This window comes from Mirounga angustirostris, unplaced genomic scaffold (genome assembly GCF_029215605.1).
Source record: "Mirounga angustirostris isolate CCGP_5_RB_7025 unplaced genomic scaffold, mMirAng1.0.hap1 SCAF_4, whole genome shotgun sequence".
In the NCBI taxonomy this organism is placed as follows: domain Eukaryota; kingdom Metazoa; phylum Chordata; class Mammalia; order Carnivora; family Phocidae; genus Mirounga; species Mirounga angustirostris.
In genome coordinates, this window is record NW_026991712.1 from 129,589,115 (window position 1) to 129,607,682 (window position 18,568).

The 18,568-nt window shown below is 34.8% G+C and overlaps 1 protein-coding gene across 1 annotated transcript in view; it reads left to right on the forward strand.

Moving 5' to 3' along the window:
• Positions 1-18,283, forward strand: part of LRRIQ3 (leucine rich repeats and IQ motif containing 3) — a 192,351-nt gene extending 174,068 nt beyond the window's left edge. Inside the window, exons 7-8 of the mRNA XM_064588976.1 lie at positions 7,439-8,165; positions 17,983-18,283. Coding sequence (XP_064445046.1) covers positions 7,439-8,165; positions 17,983-18,139 — 884 coding nt within the window. The 3' untranslated portion in view covers positions 18,140-18,283. The remainder of the gene's footprint in view (positions 1-7,438; positions 8,166-17,982) is intronic.
• Positions 18,284-18,568: the final 285 nt, after the last annotated feature.

Genomic DNA, 18,568 nt, shown 5'->3' on the forward strand with positions numbered 1-18,568 from the left:
TCTAAATGGCTTATATGGTTGCATGATTTCTGTATTTTACATGAAGTGATATCCTTCATGATATAATTTTCATTCATATTACATGTTTTGGATTATATTGTGGGCATCACAAATGTTATGTTGTATACTTTGGATTCTGTTATAAGGGTATTGATGTTTTTAGCAGGTCATTATCTGTTTTAGTTTATTCTCCAGAGTCCTCAGATATTTGTTCTTTGTTTTGTTGTTTTGTTTCATTTTTTCCCAGATGTTAGCCATATGTTAGGATCTTACTCCAACATATTGGCTATTTCTTTAAGCTTCAGTTTCTTTATCTGAAAAATGGGGATAAAAATAGTACAGTACTTAACCTCATAAGATTGTTGAGGAAACTAACCGTGATCATTTATTTAAAGGATGTGGAACAATGTGACATATAGCAAATACACTCAGTGTATATTAGCTGTATCATGATTAGTGATCAATACCATCTACCTTACAGGGTTATCAATATTAAATGATAAATACATATTTAAAGAAGTAACCCTAGAGGTAAGGGTTCAATAAATGACCATATTTATGTTATTCAAGATGAATAATCTTTTTATAGATGGTGATGAAAATTAGGCCTTTCAAAGAAGTGGGAATAGCATGAGCCAAAGATAAGGAATAGAAGTGTCTAAGTCCTGTTCAGAAGTTGTGACTGTTAGATTTGAAGTGTAGGGTTCTTAAAGGGAATAACAATAGATGTGGGGAATACAGAAAGTGAGGGTGCAAAAGATGAGAGGAAAGTATCAATTTAAAACAGCAGCCCACCACCCAAACTGAAGAGTATCCCTGAATTGACCTAGCTGTCTGTAGAAAAAATATTTATTAGACATATATTTATTGAAAACCTGTCATGCACCAGACATTCTTCTAAGTGCTTAGTATAAACTAGTGAAGATAAACAAGCATGGTCTCAACTTTCATAGAACCTTGAGGATCTGGTAACCTATGTTTTAACAAAATCATTTACTATATATCTATCAAGTCCTGGTCATTGTACTAAGATAGTAATGTAACTTAAAACGATGCAGACAACACAGTGTTACTCTCCTACTTGTTGTCTGTTATTGGGCAATGTCCCTATAGCTAAGGTGACCGTATAATTTACCTTCCAACCTGTGTCACTTCTGAAACTGAAAGCAGTTGCTGTTAATAAACTTCATCAGGACAGGAGGCAAAAACGGGGACTTTCCATGGCAAACTGGGTATATACATATGCCAAGTATCTTTTACATGTAGTGATTTCTTTAGAGGCTTACATATCAAGAGGCTATAGCCACAGATTTTTTTGTCCTTAATGTTTGGCTTACCTAGCATGTACATATTATATCGATTTCCCCAAGGTTTCATCCTTAGTTCTCTTGTATCTCTTGACTATGCTTATAGTTTTACCTATAAAAAACCTCTGCTATTGGCTCCAAATATTTATCTCCAGATTTGCCCTCTCTTCCAGCATTTAGATTCAGCTCATTTATCTACCTGCTTGCTGGACATCTGTAGCAACTAACTGCGGATAATAGCTGCTGACTGTATATTTTATAAAACCAAATTTCACATATTTTTTTTTCACATCTGTATCTTTGATTATGATCCTCCCACCCTGGGAATCTTTGTTTCTTGTTTTCTTGCTCACACCTTTTGTAAATTCACTGAATTCTCCCACACACCCAAAATGTGGACTTATAGTAATATAGATATAAATATAAAACAAAGACTCTCTTTAAAAATAAACCCAGCTGTTACCTTCTCCAGAAGAGTTTCGCTGACAACCACTTACCCTAACCCAGATAGGGTAAAGTGTCTTTCTTCTGTGTTTCCGATGTTTCCTGCATACATGTACTTTTACCTTACCATTTGCTATAGTATTTTGAAGATACCTGCTTTATCCATTTGCCTCTTCTACTAGGCTTTAAGGGTTTTTTTTTAAGACTATAAAATTCTTGAGCCAGCACTGTTTTCACTTTTTTGAAGACTCCAGCTCACAGTAGGTGGTGCCCACATATTTATCCATCTAAGTCAAATTGAAATTTTCACTTACAAAATTGTAATAGAAGAAACTCAACTTTTTATCATTTATAGTTCTGGCACTCTAAATAGTGCCTGGGAATTAACCTACAAATCATTTATGTCTTAGCTAAGCATTATAAAGTAGTGGTTAGAAGTGGTTAGAAGTAGTTGGATAAGTACAAAAGTGTAAAAGCATGTAAGTTTTTGTAGACAATGGCAAATAATTTGAATTTTGTCATGAAGTCATATGTAAGCCACAGACCTTCAAAGACACAGTTTTAAGAGATCACTCTGACTTGATCACTCTGTGAGCAATGAAGTGTGTTGTGTGTTGGGAAATACAGAGACTACTTAAGCCATTGCAGTTAGTCAAAGTAAGAATTGATAGAAACCTGAAGTAAGCTGATGGAGGGAAATGGAGAAAAAAAAAATGAGTTAATTTGAGCTACATTTTTGAACTAAAATCTACATACTAATTGATAAAATTAATACGGGAAGAATAAACTAGTAGGTGGCATTTGCTGAGATAGGGCTGATTTTAGAGGGAATTGGTTTCTGGTAGCAAAAAATTGAATGTACCAACTTTGAAAAGCCATGAGTAGGATTCATTTAAGGAGAGGTGGAGATGGTAAGGAGAGCTAGTATCAAGTCCTGAAGAACTTCAGAGATTTGGTGGATAAGGGAGAATCTGCAAATTAAGAGCAATCAGAAAGCTAGAAGAAAAATCAGGGGAGCTTCAGAGAATGTAGAGAAAAAAAAAGGTAACTTTAAGATATCAGGAGAGCTTCAGCAAATCTGCAAATCAGAGAATTTGAAAGGAAAAGAAGATTTCAAGGAGAAGCAATTAACTGTGTTAAGCACTATTGAGAGTTGAGAAAAATTAGAACAGAAAAAAGTATTCTCCATATTTATCACCATGAAAGCCTTTAGTAGGAAGAGTTTCAAAATTTGGGTGGGAACAGTAGAGATAAGATCCGTATCTAAATGAGTTGAAAAAATATAAAAGGTGATGAAAAGGAGGTAGCATAGGGAGACAACTCTTTCAATAGTTTTTATTCTAAAACTGAACAGGAAAAGTGTAATGGTAGCTAGAGGGCATTGTGGTAGTGCTTGCATCGTGGTTTGATGGGAATAATTCAGTAGAGAGGCAGTGATAAAGGAGAACACTAATTGCAAAAGTGAAAGTAAAGGCTGATGGGGCCAAAGTACATGTGAAAAATTTGACCACTGCTGAAGGAAGGGATGCTTCCTTTATTGTATCAGGGTAGAAGATGAAAGTGCATGAACATGCAGATAGGTTTATAAATTTTGTTATAAAAAGATGAGAACACTTCCTTCAGTTGGCTTCTATTTTTACAATAATTAATGAGATTAATTGTGAAGTCTTGAAACAAAATAAGCATACAAAGAAGGCTTCCTTTATATTCTGTACTTCACTATACATTGGATGTTGAGGGGAGCAATAAAAGTGCTTTGCTGTATTTTCCCCACTCGTTATTAGATTATCTGGCTATTTGAACTATACTATTGATGGAATTAAGGAAATAAGCTCCAAGTTTTCCATATAAAATATAGTGAAAAAGTAATAATAACTAACGTGTGGCTCTTACTCATTATAAGGCATTGTTCTTATACATAAATATCAAGTTTCATCAGGCATTTTATATTTTGTTAAGTCATTTAATCCTGTATGACCCTATAAATTGGATATTATTATATCCATCTTACAGTGAGTACACTGAAGCCCAGAGAATTAAATAACTTGCCTAGACCACATAGTAAGTGGTAAAACTAGATTCAAATCCAGCCCAGCTGTCTCCAAATTTTAGGCTTTTACCACTATAAAAGATGTATTAATCTTGAGCAACAAGATTAATTCATCTATTCATTCATCCAACACTTATACTTATTGACATCTACTATTTAGTTAACTCTACTACCCCACCCCCTGCCCAAAAGAAAAGACTCTCCTCTCTGCAAAATACCAGGCTAAAGGCTAGGAAAGGAGGATGAAAGAAAACATGAATCCTACTCCTATGGAGCTTATATCTAGCTTGCTACTATGTCTAAGAATTTCTACATAGAGCTTTAATATAAATGGATTGTGATAAGGTTTTTTTTTTTAAGATTTTACTTATTTATTTGAGAGAGAGAGATAGAGATCACGGGTCGGGGGGAGGGAGGGTAGAGGGAGAAGCAGACTCCCCGCTGAGCAGGGAGCCCTTGGGGTTTGATCCCAGGACCCTGAGATCATGACCTGAGCCAAAGGCAGACGCTTAACTGACTGAGCCACCCAGCAGGCACCCTGGATTGTGATAAGTTCTATGAGGAAGGGATTGATATTAGAGTTAATAAAATATACCAATTCTTTATATAAAGAACAAGGAAAGGTGACATGTGAAGAGGACTTAGAATTTGAATACATATGTAGATAGGGAAAACAACAAACTGGACAAAATATAAAATAATATAAGCGAAGTCCCAAAGATGAGAAGATGTTGTGTATGTATAGGGGAAAAAATGAAGCTCTTTCCCTATGATAAAGATCCTAGGCTCAAAAGCAGAACTATCCTTCATCCTGTAAATGGAGAACCAGGAAGATTTTGTTTCCCTTTGGGTGGAAGTCATGATATGATTAGAATCCTGTTTTAGGAAGATGTATTTTATAGCAGTGAGCAATGTCTGGAAGCAGAAAAAGAAATTGGGAGACTTTTTTTTTTTTTTTTTTTAAGAGAGAGACTGCTTGTGGATGCATGCATGCTAGCAGGAGGGCGGGGAGGGGCAGAAGGAAAGAGAGAATCTCCAGCAGGCTTCATGCCCAGGGTGCAGCCCCTTGTGGGGCTCAGTCTCATGATCCTAAGATCATGACCTAAACTGAAATCAAGAGTCTGACATTTAACTGACTGAGACACCCAGGTGCCCTGAAATTGGGAGACTTTGAAAAGTGCTAATGGGATTATGTCCAATCAACCAATGAGAGACATCTCAATCATCATCTACAAAGTAAATGTAGTTAGTATATACAATAAAGTATTGCTTCTATTTTCAAAGAACTTGCAGTCTCACTATTCACTACATTAAGCTATTAAAGAGCAAACTTATGTATACTAGTAACTGATACTGTGATTTATAACAAGAAAAATATATTTGGTCTTTGTCCTTGGTTCTAGCACAGAACTCCTAAAACTCTTGAAATGTTCTAAGTGATGAGAGAAGAGCAACAAAAATGTCTTTTGTTATGTTAGGTGATTTTGGATCACACCTAAGGCTGGTTGCCAGGGGAACTAACCCCATAGTTAGAGAGTTGGAAATTTCAGTCCCACCCTCAACCTCTGGAACGGGGTTTGGGGATGGAGGTTGAATTTGATCCCTAATGGCCAGTGGTATCATCAGTCATGCCTATGTAATGAAGTCTCCATAAAAACCCAGAAGGACTGGGTTCTGAGAGCTTCCATGTTGGTGAGCACATAGAGATTTGGGCAGAGTGGTGTGCTTGGAGAGACAGCATGGAAGCTTTGTGCCCTTTCCCCATACCTTGCCCTATGCATCTCTTCTGTCTGGCTGTTCATGAGTTATATCCTTTTATAATAAACCAGTAATCTAGTAAATAAAATGTAAAATGTTTCTCTGAGTTCTGTGAGCTACTCTAGCAAATTGAACCCAGGTGGGGCTTAGTGGAACCTCTAATCTATAGCCAGTTTGTTAGAAGCACAGGTGATAACCTGGACTTCTGATTGACATCTGAAGGGGTAGGGGCAGTCTTGTAGGACTGAACCTTTAATATGGGAGGTGACCCTGTCTCCAGGTAGATAGTGTCAGAATTGAGTTGAATTGCAGGACACCCAGCTGGTGTTGGATCATTGCTTGGTGGTGTGTGGGAAAAAAAATCCCAATCCCCATATGAATTGAAATCGATGACCAGAAACTTTAGTAAATTATTAGAGTTGTATTTTCTATCCCTGATCTTTTATTCTTGGCCAGCTTTCTCATGTCAAGATTTGCACATAAAATCAAATAATACAAAAGAGTACCTTTTCTAGGTAGTTGCCCAGACCACATCCTATTTACTCTAGATTTCTAGAACTGAAATCCTATATTTTGTCCCTCTGTGTCTAGTGCCTTGCTTTGGACCCAAACTCTTAAGAGTTTTTTTTTTTTTTCTGGACACTTTGGCTTTATATCCTGATATATTACCTTTTATACTTGCTAGACTTGGTTTTCTACTTTGCTTTAGACTCTGCTTCCTTTTCTAATGTTAACATTCCTATGGCCTCTAGTGAAAATCATGCCTATTTGCTTCTTCCCTACTGCCTACCTAGGTCCTACCCTTTTTTATGGTCACCTTAACGTCCATAAAGTCTCCACCAGCAGATTTGCATTTGACGTATAAAGATTTTAAGATAATTTTCTATTAGAAAAAATAAAATTGTTGTAGACTATATAGTTAGTAGAGATGTGATTTTGATAGAGGGAATTAGTCAAACATGGGAAACATCTTTTCCTAAGACTAATAAGCACAACTTTTTTTAAACTGTATTTGCCACCTAATCCTAAATTCATAACTGGGTTTGTTGGAAAATAAATACATGAACAATGATGTGATTCAAGTTATTGTATTAGTTAGGTTGGCTATAATAACAAATAGACCCAAATATAATTGCCATTTATTTCTGGCTTCTATAAGAGTCCAAGTTTGATTAATTCTGGTGAGTACGTAGTTTTTTAAGCAGCAATTCAGGGAGCCAGGATCCTTCCACGTTGTGGATTCACCATCTTCTAGGGCCTTATCCTTATCTCTGTCTAGTGAGTCAGGAGAAGAAAGAAAATATAGAGAAGACATACTCGTTTCCTAATAGCCTTGGACCAGAAATGACACATATCACTTCTGTCCACACTTTACTAGAGAGGACTTAGTCTCATCACTACACATAATAGCAAAGGAGGTTGAGGGATTTGTGTGTCCAATAAGAGAAAAAACAATTTTGATGGCAGCTATTAATTTCTACCAGTTAAGATAAATAAGGTAAAATGGATTACAAAGTCCTTTGCAAATATGAGATAATAATAGCTAAATGTAAAAATAATATGTGCGATTAAGTATTAAGTGTAAGATAAGTTACTGCTATTAAGTCATTGCCAGTTAAGTGATTGTGAGAGATAATGCAGGAAATACAGGAATCAGTGCATTTTTGTGTTAAATGGTTTCAATAGTGATTTCTCTCTCCAAAATCACTATTAAAACACAAGTTTAAAAAGAACATCAGTTGGGAAAAATGCTTCTTAATAAAGTCAATAACAAGTTCTTGTCAACTTTATTAATGTAGCTTTCAAAACAATAGGGGCAGAAAATAAACTGTGTTTAGCCCTTGTGAAATGTATTATATTTGTCTTCCGTGTGATGTAGGTCAGAAGGAGTCTGAAGATGAGAGTGAGGGTGAAGAATTAGATGCCAGTTTTAGGATATCAGTGTTTAAACTACCCATATATACTTCAGATTCATTGAAGTATGCTGCATTATTGAAAGAAAAAGAAGATTATTTTCCTACATATGTCCAGCCATTTCCTACTACTCATCAAAAACCAACAATTAAAAAAAAAGACATGCTGTTGAGGAGTAATGTAAGAAAAGAGTTTTTTACAGCACACAGAACTGGTATAAAACTCCAAACACTTTGGGATATTGATAAATATTATTCAGAACAAAAGAAGCAGGAAAGCCATAAAAAAAAAATAACAGCTATCGCCATTGCACAAGGTGCCCAAGAAAGAGTTCGCTCAACTGTTCAAGAAAACCTAAATAAGAAAAAAAGTGCTGCACAAAAACTAATTGCAAAAGATAATGAGACAATTCAGCATGGTTTACAACAACTTTGGCAGGACAGATTCAATTACCTCGACAAAGTTAGAGAGAGGAGAGCGCTGTTTCTGGCAGAAAAAAAACAAAAGGCTGAAGACCGTTTATTAATTCAAAATATAAGTAATGAGCGCACTCTTTTGTCCAAAGGAATTATTAAAATGGACAGATTGAGGAAGAATCAAGCTGTCTTACAAGAGAAAATTCTGATTGTTCAGCAAAGGCTAGAAATGGAAAAATATCAAAAGAATTTATTAAAACAAATGAAGGAAATCAGGTAGGTACAGTTTTGATATTATAGAAGATTTTAAGTCAATTACATGTGAATATTGCATACTAAGTGCTGAGACCTAATAAACAGTACTTTGTTTATAACATTCTCTTTGAAAAATAGAAACAACAAAAAAGGACAAAAATGTTCTAATATATTACTAAAGATGAGACAATAAAACAGCTCTGTCTCATCCCACCTCCACCCTCATCCAACAAAACCTGCTTCTTAATTAATGGTTGTTCTTATCATAAATGGCAGTCATCATTGGGCTCTTGACTAGTGCTAGAAACCAGTCTTTTACAACTCAGTCTCTCTCATTGCCAACATCTAATAAGTTTCCTTATTCATTTTACTCTAAAAGGAGTCTCAAACTGATTCTTTTCAATCCCACTTCTCCCATTCTAATGCAGACTCTCAGTCATTCTAAGATTCACCTTTTATCCTTCCAATTGAGAGTTCCATCTCCATTCTCAAGCATCCTTTCTTCAACCCAAATCTGTTCTCTAGCCAAGCCTCAACTGTCTTTTATTTTTTTTAGTATTTTCTTTATTTATTTGAGAGAGAGAAAGCACTAGCAAGGGGTGGGGGCAGGACCCCAGGATCAGGACCATGAGATCACGACTTGAGCCTAAGGCAGAGGCTTAACTGACTGAACCATCCAGGCACCCCCCCACACACACAACTGTCTTTTAAAATTAAATTCTGATCATGTCACTTTCTACTTAAGTATACTGATGCTTTGCAATTGTCCACAGAATAAAATCTGAGTGGCATTTCAGACATGCTTTGTTCCAATTTATCTAGACTCATCTTACTAAATTTTCTCCTATAGCCCCTCCCTCTTCCCCATAACAGCACTGTTTGCTCCATACAGACTAAACTATTCCCAATTCCCTACCCAGATTTGTAATTTCTTATTCCAGTGACCTTACTGGTTCTATCCCCTTTTTCTTCATTATGCACTTTGAAAGAGTACTAGGAGCCCATAATATTAGTGCTATCTACATATTATTATGCAACACAAGCCTCTATTGTTATTGTGCAAATTAGAAAGATTTGGAATGTTCAAACTGGTGAGGGGGTAGTGCCTGTATGGGAAGGACAAGACACTTATTTCTCCAGGGAGACACATCACTAGTGAGTGGCTGATGCTTGGCTGAGTGTGACTGTATTTCTATTTCTCCCCTATTTGCCCCCATCATGCAGTGTATGAGCTGTACAACCACTGACGAAATTCATCCTTTATTATTATTTTATATTCATCCTTTAGTAACCAACTGAGATGGTACCTGTTCTTTTTACCTTTCCCCAACTGTTCTTCCAGTCTGAATTAATCCCTTTCATTTGGTGGTTCACATATAGCACTTGATAGCCATTATCGCAAGACAGCCTATATCACGTTAGCTTGTAAAGTCCTTTATAAAATAATTTGGTCTATCTTTCCATTTCAGTATCTAGTACAGTACTTAGTTTCCAAAATCTATTCCGTAATTATTTATGGAGGAAAATAGGACAAAAAGTTTTTGAATTAGTAATGTTGTATGTAAGTCCATTTAAGTCATATACTAGAGCCTGTGAGGCAGGTTAATTAGATACATATATATATATATATTATATATATACATATGTTTATAACATTCTCTTTGAAGTGAACATGAACACTAGTAATATATATATTAGTGTACTTAATACTTAAGCCACTGGAATGAGAAATAATGTATATTTTTTCAGAACGTTTGTGTAGTGAAGATATGTAACCAGAATTATTAAATATATACTAAAATATAATTAACCAAGCTTTGAAAGTAGCTTCACTAGTTACTAAAATAGGTATCTGTCTTAAAACAAGTGCTTATTTCATGATAATAAATTTTTCCTACACTTTTTTTTTTTCTGTCTCTCTGTTATCATTGGCATTTCTATTGAGGAACACCTTCAGTTCAAATCATTCAAATAGTAATTCACTTTCAGCTATTGGAGATGTCAGGTGATATGGGGACATAAAGATTATTTGACTCCAATAAACTGAAAATCTAGGTGGGAGATAAGTCACCACACAATAAGACTACCAGAGTTAAATAATAATACAAACATAATACAAGAACTATCAAGGGACAAAATTAAAATTTCCAGTTAAATGGTAGGTAATAAATAGATAAGAGTAATCTAGGACACCTTCAAAGAGAAGGCATAACTAAACATCAAAGTGTTAATTAATTTCAGTTCTCCCCAACACCCCCATAGAAAAATTAATAACATATTCTTGATCCTCTAAGAACTCACAGTTCAGTGGCAAATATAAGCATATACTTGAATCATTACAAAAAATAGAAGTAGGAAAATTACAGTTGTCAATTCGAATTTGGAAAAGCAGAGTGCTGAGGGGAAATCATTATTGGCAAAGTGGATGAGCAAAATTGGAGAGCTCAGAATAGGTAACACGGGGGGAGAGGAAGGAGGTAGTGAATATTGCTCTACTCATAGCAGAGGGTTTTGAAGAGGAGTAGTTGAAAGTGCAATTGCTTAAGAAACATTAAATTAGCGGGGCGCCTGGGTGGCTCAGTTGGTTAAGCAACTGCCTTCGGCTCAGGTCATGATCCTGGAGTCTAGGGATCGAGTCCCACATCAGGCTCCTTGCTCAGCAGGGAATCTGCTTCTCCCTCTGACCCTCCTCCCTCTCATGCTCTCTGTCTCTCATTCTCTCTCTCGCAAATAAATAAAATCTTAAAAAAAAAAAAAAGAAACATTAAATTAGTTTAAAAAGGGACTGTAATTTCAGTGGGCAGTCACATGGTAAAGACCATTAGGAATCCTACTAAAAAAATAAAACATATTTTAAACATGCATTTTACCACAGAACCTTTATTTCAAGAAATGTCTCAGAATGCTAATCCTCAGAATGTACTTGGGACAAAACTGTCTCAAACAAATGCAAAATTTTTAAAAATTGTTCCATGATGATTTTTAAATTTTAAACTAAATTTAGTGCAAAGGCTCTGAAAATTAGTATTGACTCAAAATATATTAAGCTACATTTAACAAATTTAAATTGTATTAGTTGTCAAAGGATTTTTTTATGGAGGGTATAATTGACATATAACATTATATTAGTTTCAGGTGTACAATATAATGTTTTAATAATTGTGTATATGGCAAAATGATTACAATAAGTCTAGTTAACATCTGTCACCATACATAATTACAATTGTTTTCCTTGTGATGAGGACTTTTAAGATTTAGTCTGTCAGCAAATTTTAAATATGCAATACAGTGTTATTAACTATAGTCACCATGCTATATATTACATCCCATGACTTAATTATTTTATAAATGGAACTTGGTACCTTTTGACCTCCTTACCCATTTTACCTACTCCTTATCTCCTACCTCAGGCAGGCACCAATCTGTTCTCTGTATCTGTGAGTTCAGTTTGTTTAGATTCCACATATAGGTGAGATCATATAATATTTGTCTTTCTGCCTGACTTATTTCACTTAGTATAGTGACTTCAAGGCCCATCCATGTTGTTGCAAATAGCATGATTTTTTTCTTTTTATGGCTAAATAATATTCCATTGTATATATACTACAACTTCTTTACAAAGGATATTTTTTAGAACATAAAACTGTAACTCATACAAATATAAAATGAACACATCAAAGATTTTATTTAACTCATTAAGGAACCAGTAAGATGTTACATCCAGTTCAAATGAAATTTCTAAGAGCATGTATATATAAAGGCAATCAGGAATGCCAAAATAAATTTAGTCATTATCCACCAGTGATAATCAATTATAACTCCATTGGACAAAATTCACTTACACTTTATAGACAAGAATCATCTGTATTACTCATAGTTTTCTTCAACTTATATAGGGTTGTAAAATAGATCAAAAGATTGAAAGACACAGATAACTCTGAAGGGTCCACTGACGGGATTCCCAGTAATTGTTTTTTACTCTTCCAGCGTGTTTCACACAATTTTGTCTGATACTAGGTTGAAACTTACCAGTCACAGTTTTATCCCAGTGACATTTTAACCATCCAAACAATGTAAATACATATGCTTAAGGCTTGCCTAGAAATACTTAGAGATCCATATTGCTGCTTATTTCATCTACATTTTAAAAAATTTATTGCTGACGTATAGTTTACATACAGTATTACATTAGTATCAGGTATACAACATAATGATTTGACAATACTACATGTTACTCAGTGCTCACCATTGTAAGTGTAGTTACCATCTGTCACCATACAACATTATTACAATAGTATTGACTATATTCCTGATGCTATAATTTTCATCTCTGTATTGCCAGAGGGGAAGTGGGTAGGGGGGATGGGTGAAATAGGTGAAGGGGATTAAAAGGTACAACTTTGAGTTAGAAAATAAATAAATAATTTATAATTATAAATGCTATCATTAGAAAGTAGTTTGTAATAGAAAAGAGTATAAAATAATAAGAAGAAAGCATTTGCCTTTTCCTAGTTACAGGCAATTTTTAAACTATTTACTGAGTTTCTTTACATAATATCTTTTTAGGTATGAAAAATATTTTATATTTCTCTTCTCCAAAATTTAACATTTTCCTTAATGTATACTCTATGTGTGTGTATGGGTGAGTGGTTTTTGGAAATAATTTTTCTATAATTTAGTAACAAATATATTTTGGAAAAGAAAATGAAAGCTAGTCTAGTATATCAAAATACAAATCTAGTGTAAGTCAATGTTAGAGAAATTCAATCAGCTTAGTTTTATCACAGCAAATTGAGTGTCTGGCCATCATTAGTTTGTAGAGGATACAGAGTCAAATGAGCTTCCTAATGTATGTTAACTGAATTATCTTCTCTTGCAAGATGCTGCAAAGATATTATCCATATCCTTGAAAACACACAGGAATAAGGCAGTATTCTGGCTATGTAGGTAATATGTCCTAAAAGGCATTACTGAGTTTTATTATAAATGTTTTCAAATAAAGATTTTGTATCAACATGCAGAAAAGAGCAGTGAGTCAAAAAAGTAAAGGCTGTCTAGAGACCTCAGCAGTTTTTCAGTTCTTTTTCTCCCGGTTGATTCTTCATTAATGTATCAACCACTTGACCTAAAAGCATTCTGATGAATCTCAATAGCTAGTAAAGTCATTACTGAGAATGTAGTTCCTGATCCTGCTGTGGAATGAGGAAGAATGAAAAAAGAAAGAGGAACCATAAAGCTCTAGTTTAGAAAGTTGATAAACTACCCACAAGAGTATTTTAGAATGAATAAAAAAGAGACTTTGAAATGAGAAAAATACATATATATCAGGTAAAAGCTGGTCATGAATTTTCCAAAATATTCTTATTCATACTCTGAAAAAGTGATGACATTTCTCAGGGCAGAACAGCAGGGTGTCCATTTTGCAGTAGAGTTATCAATTAGCATGGAAAATCTGGCACATAAGGCACTTTATCTAATTACATCATCTTCTACTTGTCCTTAGTTTGGTCATCAGTTTACCTCCTAGACTACTCTCTTTATTCCCTGTGGTGTTTATATCCTGATTCATAAAGCTTTTCTCCATCCAATTTCAGCTGTAATCAGAGTGAACTTCCAAATTCATAAGAACAGCCCTCCCAATTGCCTAATATTTTTGGATCTCAACAACCTTTAAACTCATTTTCAAAGACATGTAAGGGCCTCCTCATCACTTGGAACTGCCCTACCTCTTAAATCTTAAATCCTTGTATACTTATTTATGGATAAAATCTTCTATCTTTTCAATTATTTTCTTCCTTTATTTTCACCACATGAATTATTCAAATATATTATGACACTCAGCCCTCAAATAAACTTCCTTAAATATTTCTTTTCATTTCTACTGTGTCCTCCAGGGTTCTTCATATCAGTTATTCTTTTCTCCATTTCATTCAGTGTCTCTGAAGTCCTTTCCTTTCATTGCCTCCACAATGCCAACCACCCCAACTTCCACTTTGGAATAATCCTACTATCTTTACGTCTTGTGTTCAGGTTAAAATGGCTAAAAGAGACCACTAATTTGTAAATTTACACTAATATTAATTGTATGGCCTCCAACTTTAGCTGCTCTCTCAGTTGATTACTCTTTTTCCTCTTACCCACAACAGTACGTACATGGCAACAAGAATTCTAAACATGTAATTAAGGGTACTGATTCGTGGATCTTAAAATAGAGAAATTATCCTGGATTATCCAGGTGGGCCCAATGCATCACATGAGGCTTTACATGCAGGGACAGAAAAGAAAGGCAGAGAAATTCAAGGTAGGAGGATTTGATATGACATTGCCGACTTGAAGATGGAAGAGGCTATGTGGAAAGAATGAGAAGGAGATGAATTCTGACAACAACCAACAATCTGGGAAAGAAGACCTCATGTCCTGGATGAGAATCACAGCCTTGTGTCCCCTGGGTGGCGCAGTCAGCTGAGTGACTGACTTTTGGTTTTGGCTCAGGTCATGATCTCTGCCTCTTGATATTGAGCCCTGCGTCAGGCTCCCAGCTCATTGAGGAGTCTGCTGAAGTTTCTCTCTGCTCTTCCTTGTGCACTCTCTCTCTCTCAAATGAATAAATAAATCTTTTAAAAAAAAAAGGAACCACAACCCTGGCTGACACCTTGATTTCAGCCTTGTGAGAACCAAGCAGTAAACCCAGCTAATCCAGCTGTGCCTGGACTTTTGACCCATGAAAACTATGAAAAATAAAATGGTTGTTGTTGTTGTAAGCCAATATATTTATGGTAATGTGTTACACAGCGATAGGAAAATACAAACTCTAACTTTGTTCTTCTTTTCCCAAGATTGCTTTGGTTAAGATAAGACCTTTGCATTGCCATAGAATTCAAATTTTAATAAATTCAAAATACCTAAATTTAATACATTTAAAATAAATCTTAATCTAAATTTTATCTTCTATATATGTAAAACAAACTTAAATGATAATTTCTACCAAAAAGACTCTTGGCATATTAATTAGGATTGCATTGAATATATAGATAAATTTGGGGAGAATTAACATCTTGATAATATTGTCTCCCAGTCCTTGAAATGGTAGAACTTTCCATTAATTTAGATATTCTTTAATTTTTCAGCAATAGTTTATTATTTTCACTCATAAGCCTTGTATATCTTTTGTTAAACTTACATCTAAGTATTTGTTTTTGTTTTTTTGATGCTATTGTAAATAGAATTCATCCTTAATTTTGTTTTCCAATTTTTTTATCCTGGCATATAAAAATATAGTAGATCCTTATTTCTCACTCTTCAATACTTTTTAATAGTTTGGTTTTTTGTTGTTTTTTGTTGTGTTCTTTGTTTTGTTTGTTTGTTTTTTACATTTTGTCCACAGTTTATAATTGTTATCTGTATGAGGACTATTTTAATACATTTCTTAGACTCAGTTAATACTATTAATTACATGTGCGAAGTCCCTTTTGCCATGACTTCCACTCTACTACATGTCCAGATATAGCCACTCTCCAGAGATCCAGACTCAAAATAGTTATAGCTAATTTCATTGAGTGATTATTAAATGTCAGGCATTCTTCTAAGGATTTTAAATGTCTTAGCTATTTAGTCCTTACTAAATCCTATGAGTTAGATTGTCCCTTCTTATAGATGACGAAAATGATTGAGAAGAATTTAAGTAACGTGTCCCAAATCACACAATCAATAAGTTGCAGACCTGCATCTCAACCCCAAGCAGAATGGCTTTACTACCTTTTCTCTTATCCATAAGCCATTGCTTCTCTATAGTCAACTACCTGAGCATTACCGTATAGACAGCCAGGCTCCTTAAACACAATATTACCAAAATAGAATTCCAATATTTCTCTTCATCTGGCTGCTCTTCTTATATTTCTTATCCTGTTGAATAACACTATTATCCATCCAGTAAAAGGAATTATTAAATGTCAGGCACTGTTCTAAGGATTTTAAATGTATTAACTCATTTAGTATTTTACTAAACCTCATGAGTTGGATTATCCCCCTTTTAAAAAATGAGGAAAATGAGGTAAAGAGAACTGAAATAACTTGTCCAAAACCACATAGTAAGTTGCAGACTTTCTAGACTTCAGCCATTCTTCTACTCCTCAAGTCCAGATTTCTGAGTATATCTATATACAAATCAAGGGTTCTATGATCTGCTCTAAGTCTGTTTCTCCAGAGTTATCTGTTCCATTGTCCCAGAAATTAAGAGTGTTGTCACTTCTCAGAGCATGCCAAGCCGTGCTAACATCTTTGACTTTATTTTAGCTATTCATGCTATTTAAACAAACATACATGAACAAAATGTTCTTCCCTTCCACTTTCTGCCTGAAAAATACACATCTTTCAAGACTAAGTTCAAGGATTATTTCAAATCTGAACTCTTTCTTGTCTTTCCTTACCCTCTTCTTCAGATAATATTTACTAATTTTTTCATTATGCCATCCTTGTATTGTTACATAGTGTTTTCATTATGACACTATAATATTTTATTTATATATTCATTATTTCTCTACTTTCTATAAGCTTCTCATTGTTATGTCATATTTATCTTTATGGTTCCAGCATCTAGGGGCATTATAATACATAATTGTTGAATGAATGAGGATGAATGAGTGAAGTCCTGTAAGGCCCATGACATTTTCTAGGTTTGACAGGGTAACCTGGTCCACCTTTCTCTAACTTAGAGTCCCTATTAGTCTGCTGGGGCTGCCATAACAAAATACCACAGACTGGGTGGTTTAAACAACATAAATTTATTTTCTCACAGTTTTGGAGGCTAGAAGTCCCAAGATTAAGGTATGTCAAATTTGGCTTCTCAGGTTTGAGGCCTTTTTCCCTGGCTGACTTCTCACTGTCCTAACATGACCTTTGTTCTGTTTGTTCATATCCTTAGTGTCTCCTCATCTTTTTAATAAGGACACCACTCATATTGGATTAGGGCCCATCTGTATGATAAAATTTAAAATTAATTACCTCTTAAAGACCCTATCTCCAAATATAGTAATGTTCTAAGGTACTAGAGCTTAGGACTTCAACATGAATTTGGGGGTTGGAAGTGGGAACACAGTTCAGTCCATAACAGCATCCTAGAAGAAACTTGGATTTAGTGAGGCTTAAATAAAAGTTCTGCAATTTTTTTTTTTTTTTAAGATTTTATTTAGGGACGCCTGTGTGGCTCAGTTGGTAGAGTGTCTGCCTTCAGCTCAGGTCGATACCAGGGTCCTGGGATAGAGTCCGGAGTGTCTGGGCTCCTTACTCAGCAGGGAGCCTGCTTCTCCCTCTCCCTCTCCCTCTCCCTGCCACTCCCCCTGCTTGTGCTCTCTCTGTGTGTTGAATAAATAATTGCAATCTTTAAAAAAAAATAAAAGATTTACTTATTTGAAAGAGGGTGTGTGCGCACAAGCAGGGGGAGGGGCAGAGGGAGAGAGAGAAGCAGACTCCCCACTGAACAGGGAGACTGGTGAAGGGCTCCATACCAGGCCCCCGCTGGGTTTAATGACCTGAGCCAAAGGCAGACACTTAACCAACTGAGCTATGCAGGAGCCTCTTTGGGACTCTAAACCAGGGTTTATGAGAATTCTGTTACAGCCAATAAAAATCTTAGAAATATTAGTCCAATATGAATATTATTAAGTAAATTATGGATATTATTGATATAATAAAATTCTATGCAATAAGTGAAGTTCTGATTTTTTCCCATTTGTATGTCTGTTTTAAAAACATCTACTTACCATTAATAATCTGAATGATTGTTACACTTTTCGTTATTTAAAAGTATCTCATTCTGTTACTTTCCTTTTTTTCTTCTTAGGGCTCAAGAAACATATAGAAAACACTGTGAAGAAAAATTTGTTTTTGATATGATTGCCTTTCAAAAAGCTTGTGAAAGATTTCAAGATGCTAAAACAAAAGCTGCAATTATAAAAACGAATTTAGCCTTTCAAGTTCCCAGAGGAGTGAAAAAATGAACCAATGCCAGGTTATATCTGTGGTCATTTTGAATTATGGCTAATATGTTTAGTTAAAGGACTTTGAAATAATACTATGAAAGAAAAAATACTCTGTGTAACAAGATGGATTTGTATATAAATCTTCTAAAATAAAAACAATAATTAAAGTGTTTCTCTTGTTGATCATAATTTAACTTAAATCAAGTTAACTTGGCACCCCCAAAAGGTTCCTTATATTTCAGATGTCCAAGGAACATTTAAAACTTATTTCATTTATTGCAGGAAATAATGCAAAGGCATTATTTATATTGTTTCATATCCTAAGGATAGCAATCCTAAAGCTATTTTCAGTTTCTCTGGCAATCTTAGTGTAGTAATTTCTGCCCCAGCTGCTGACTTTTATTAAGACACTGTGTACTTTGATTAGTTTCATTATCTACTTTCATT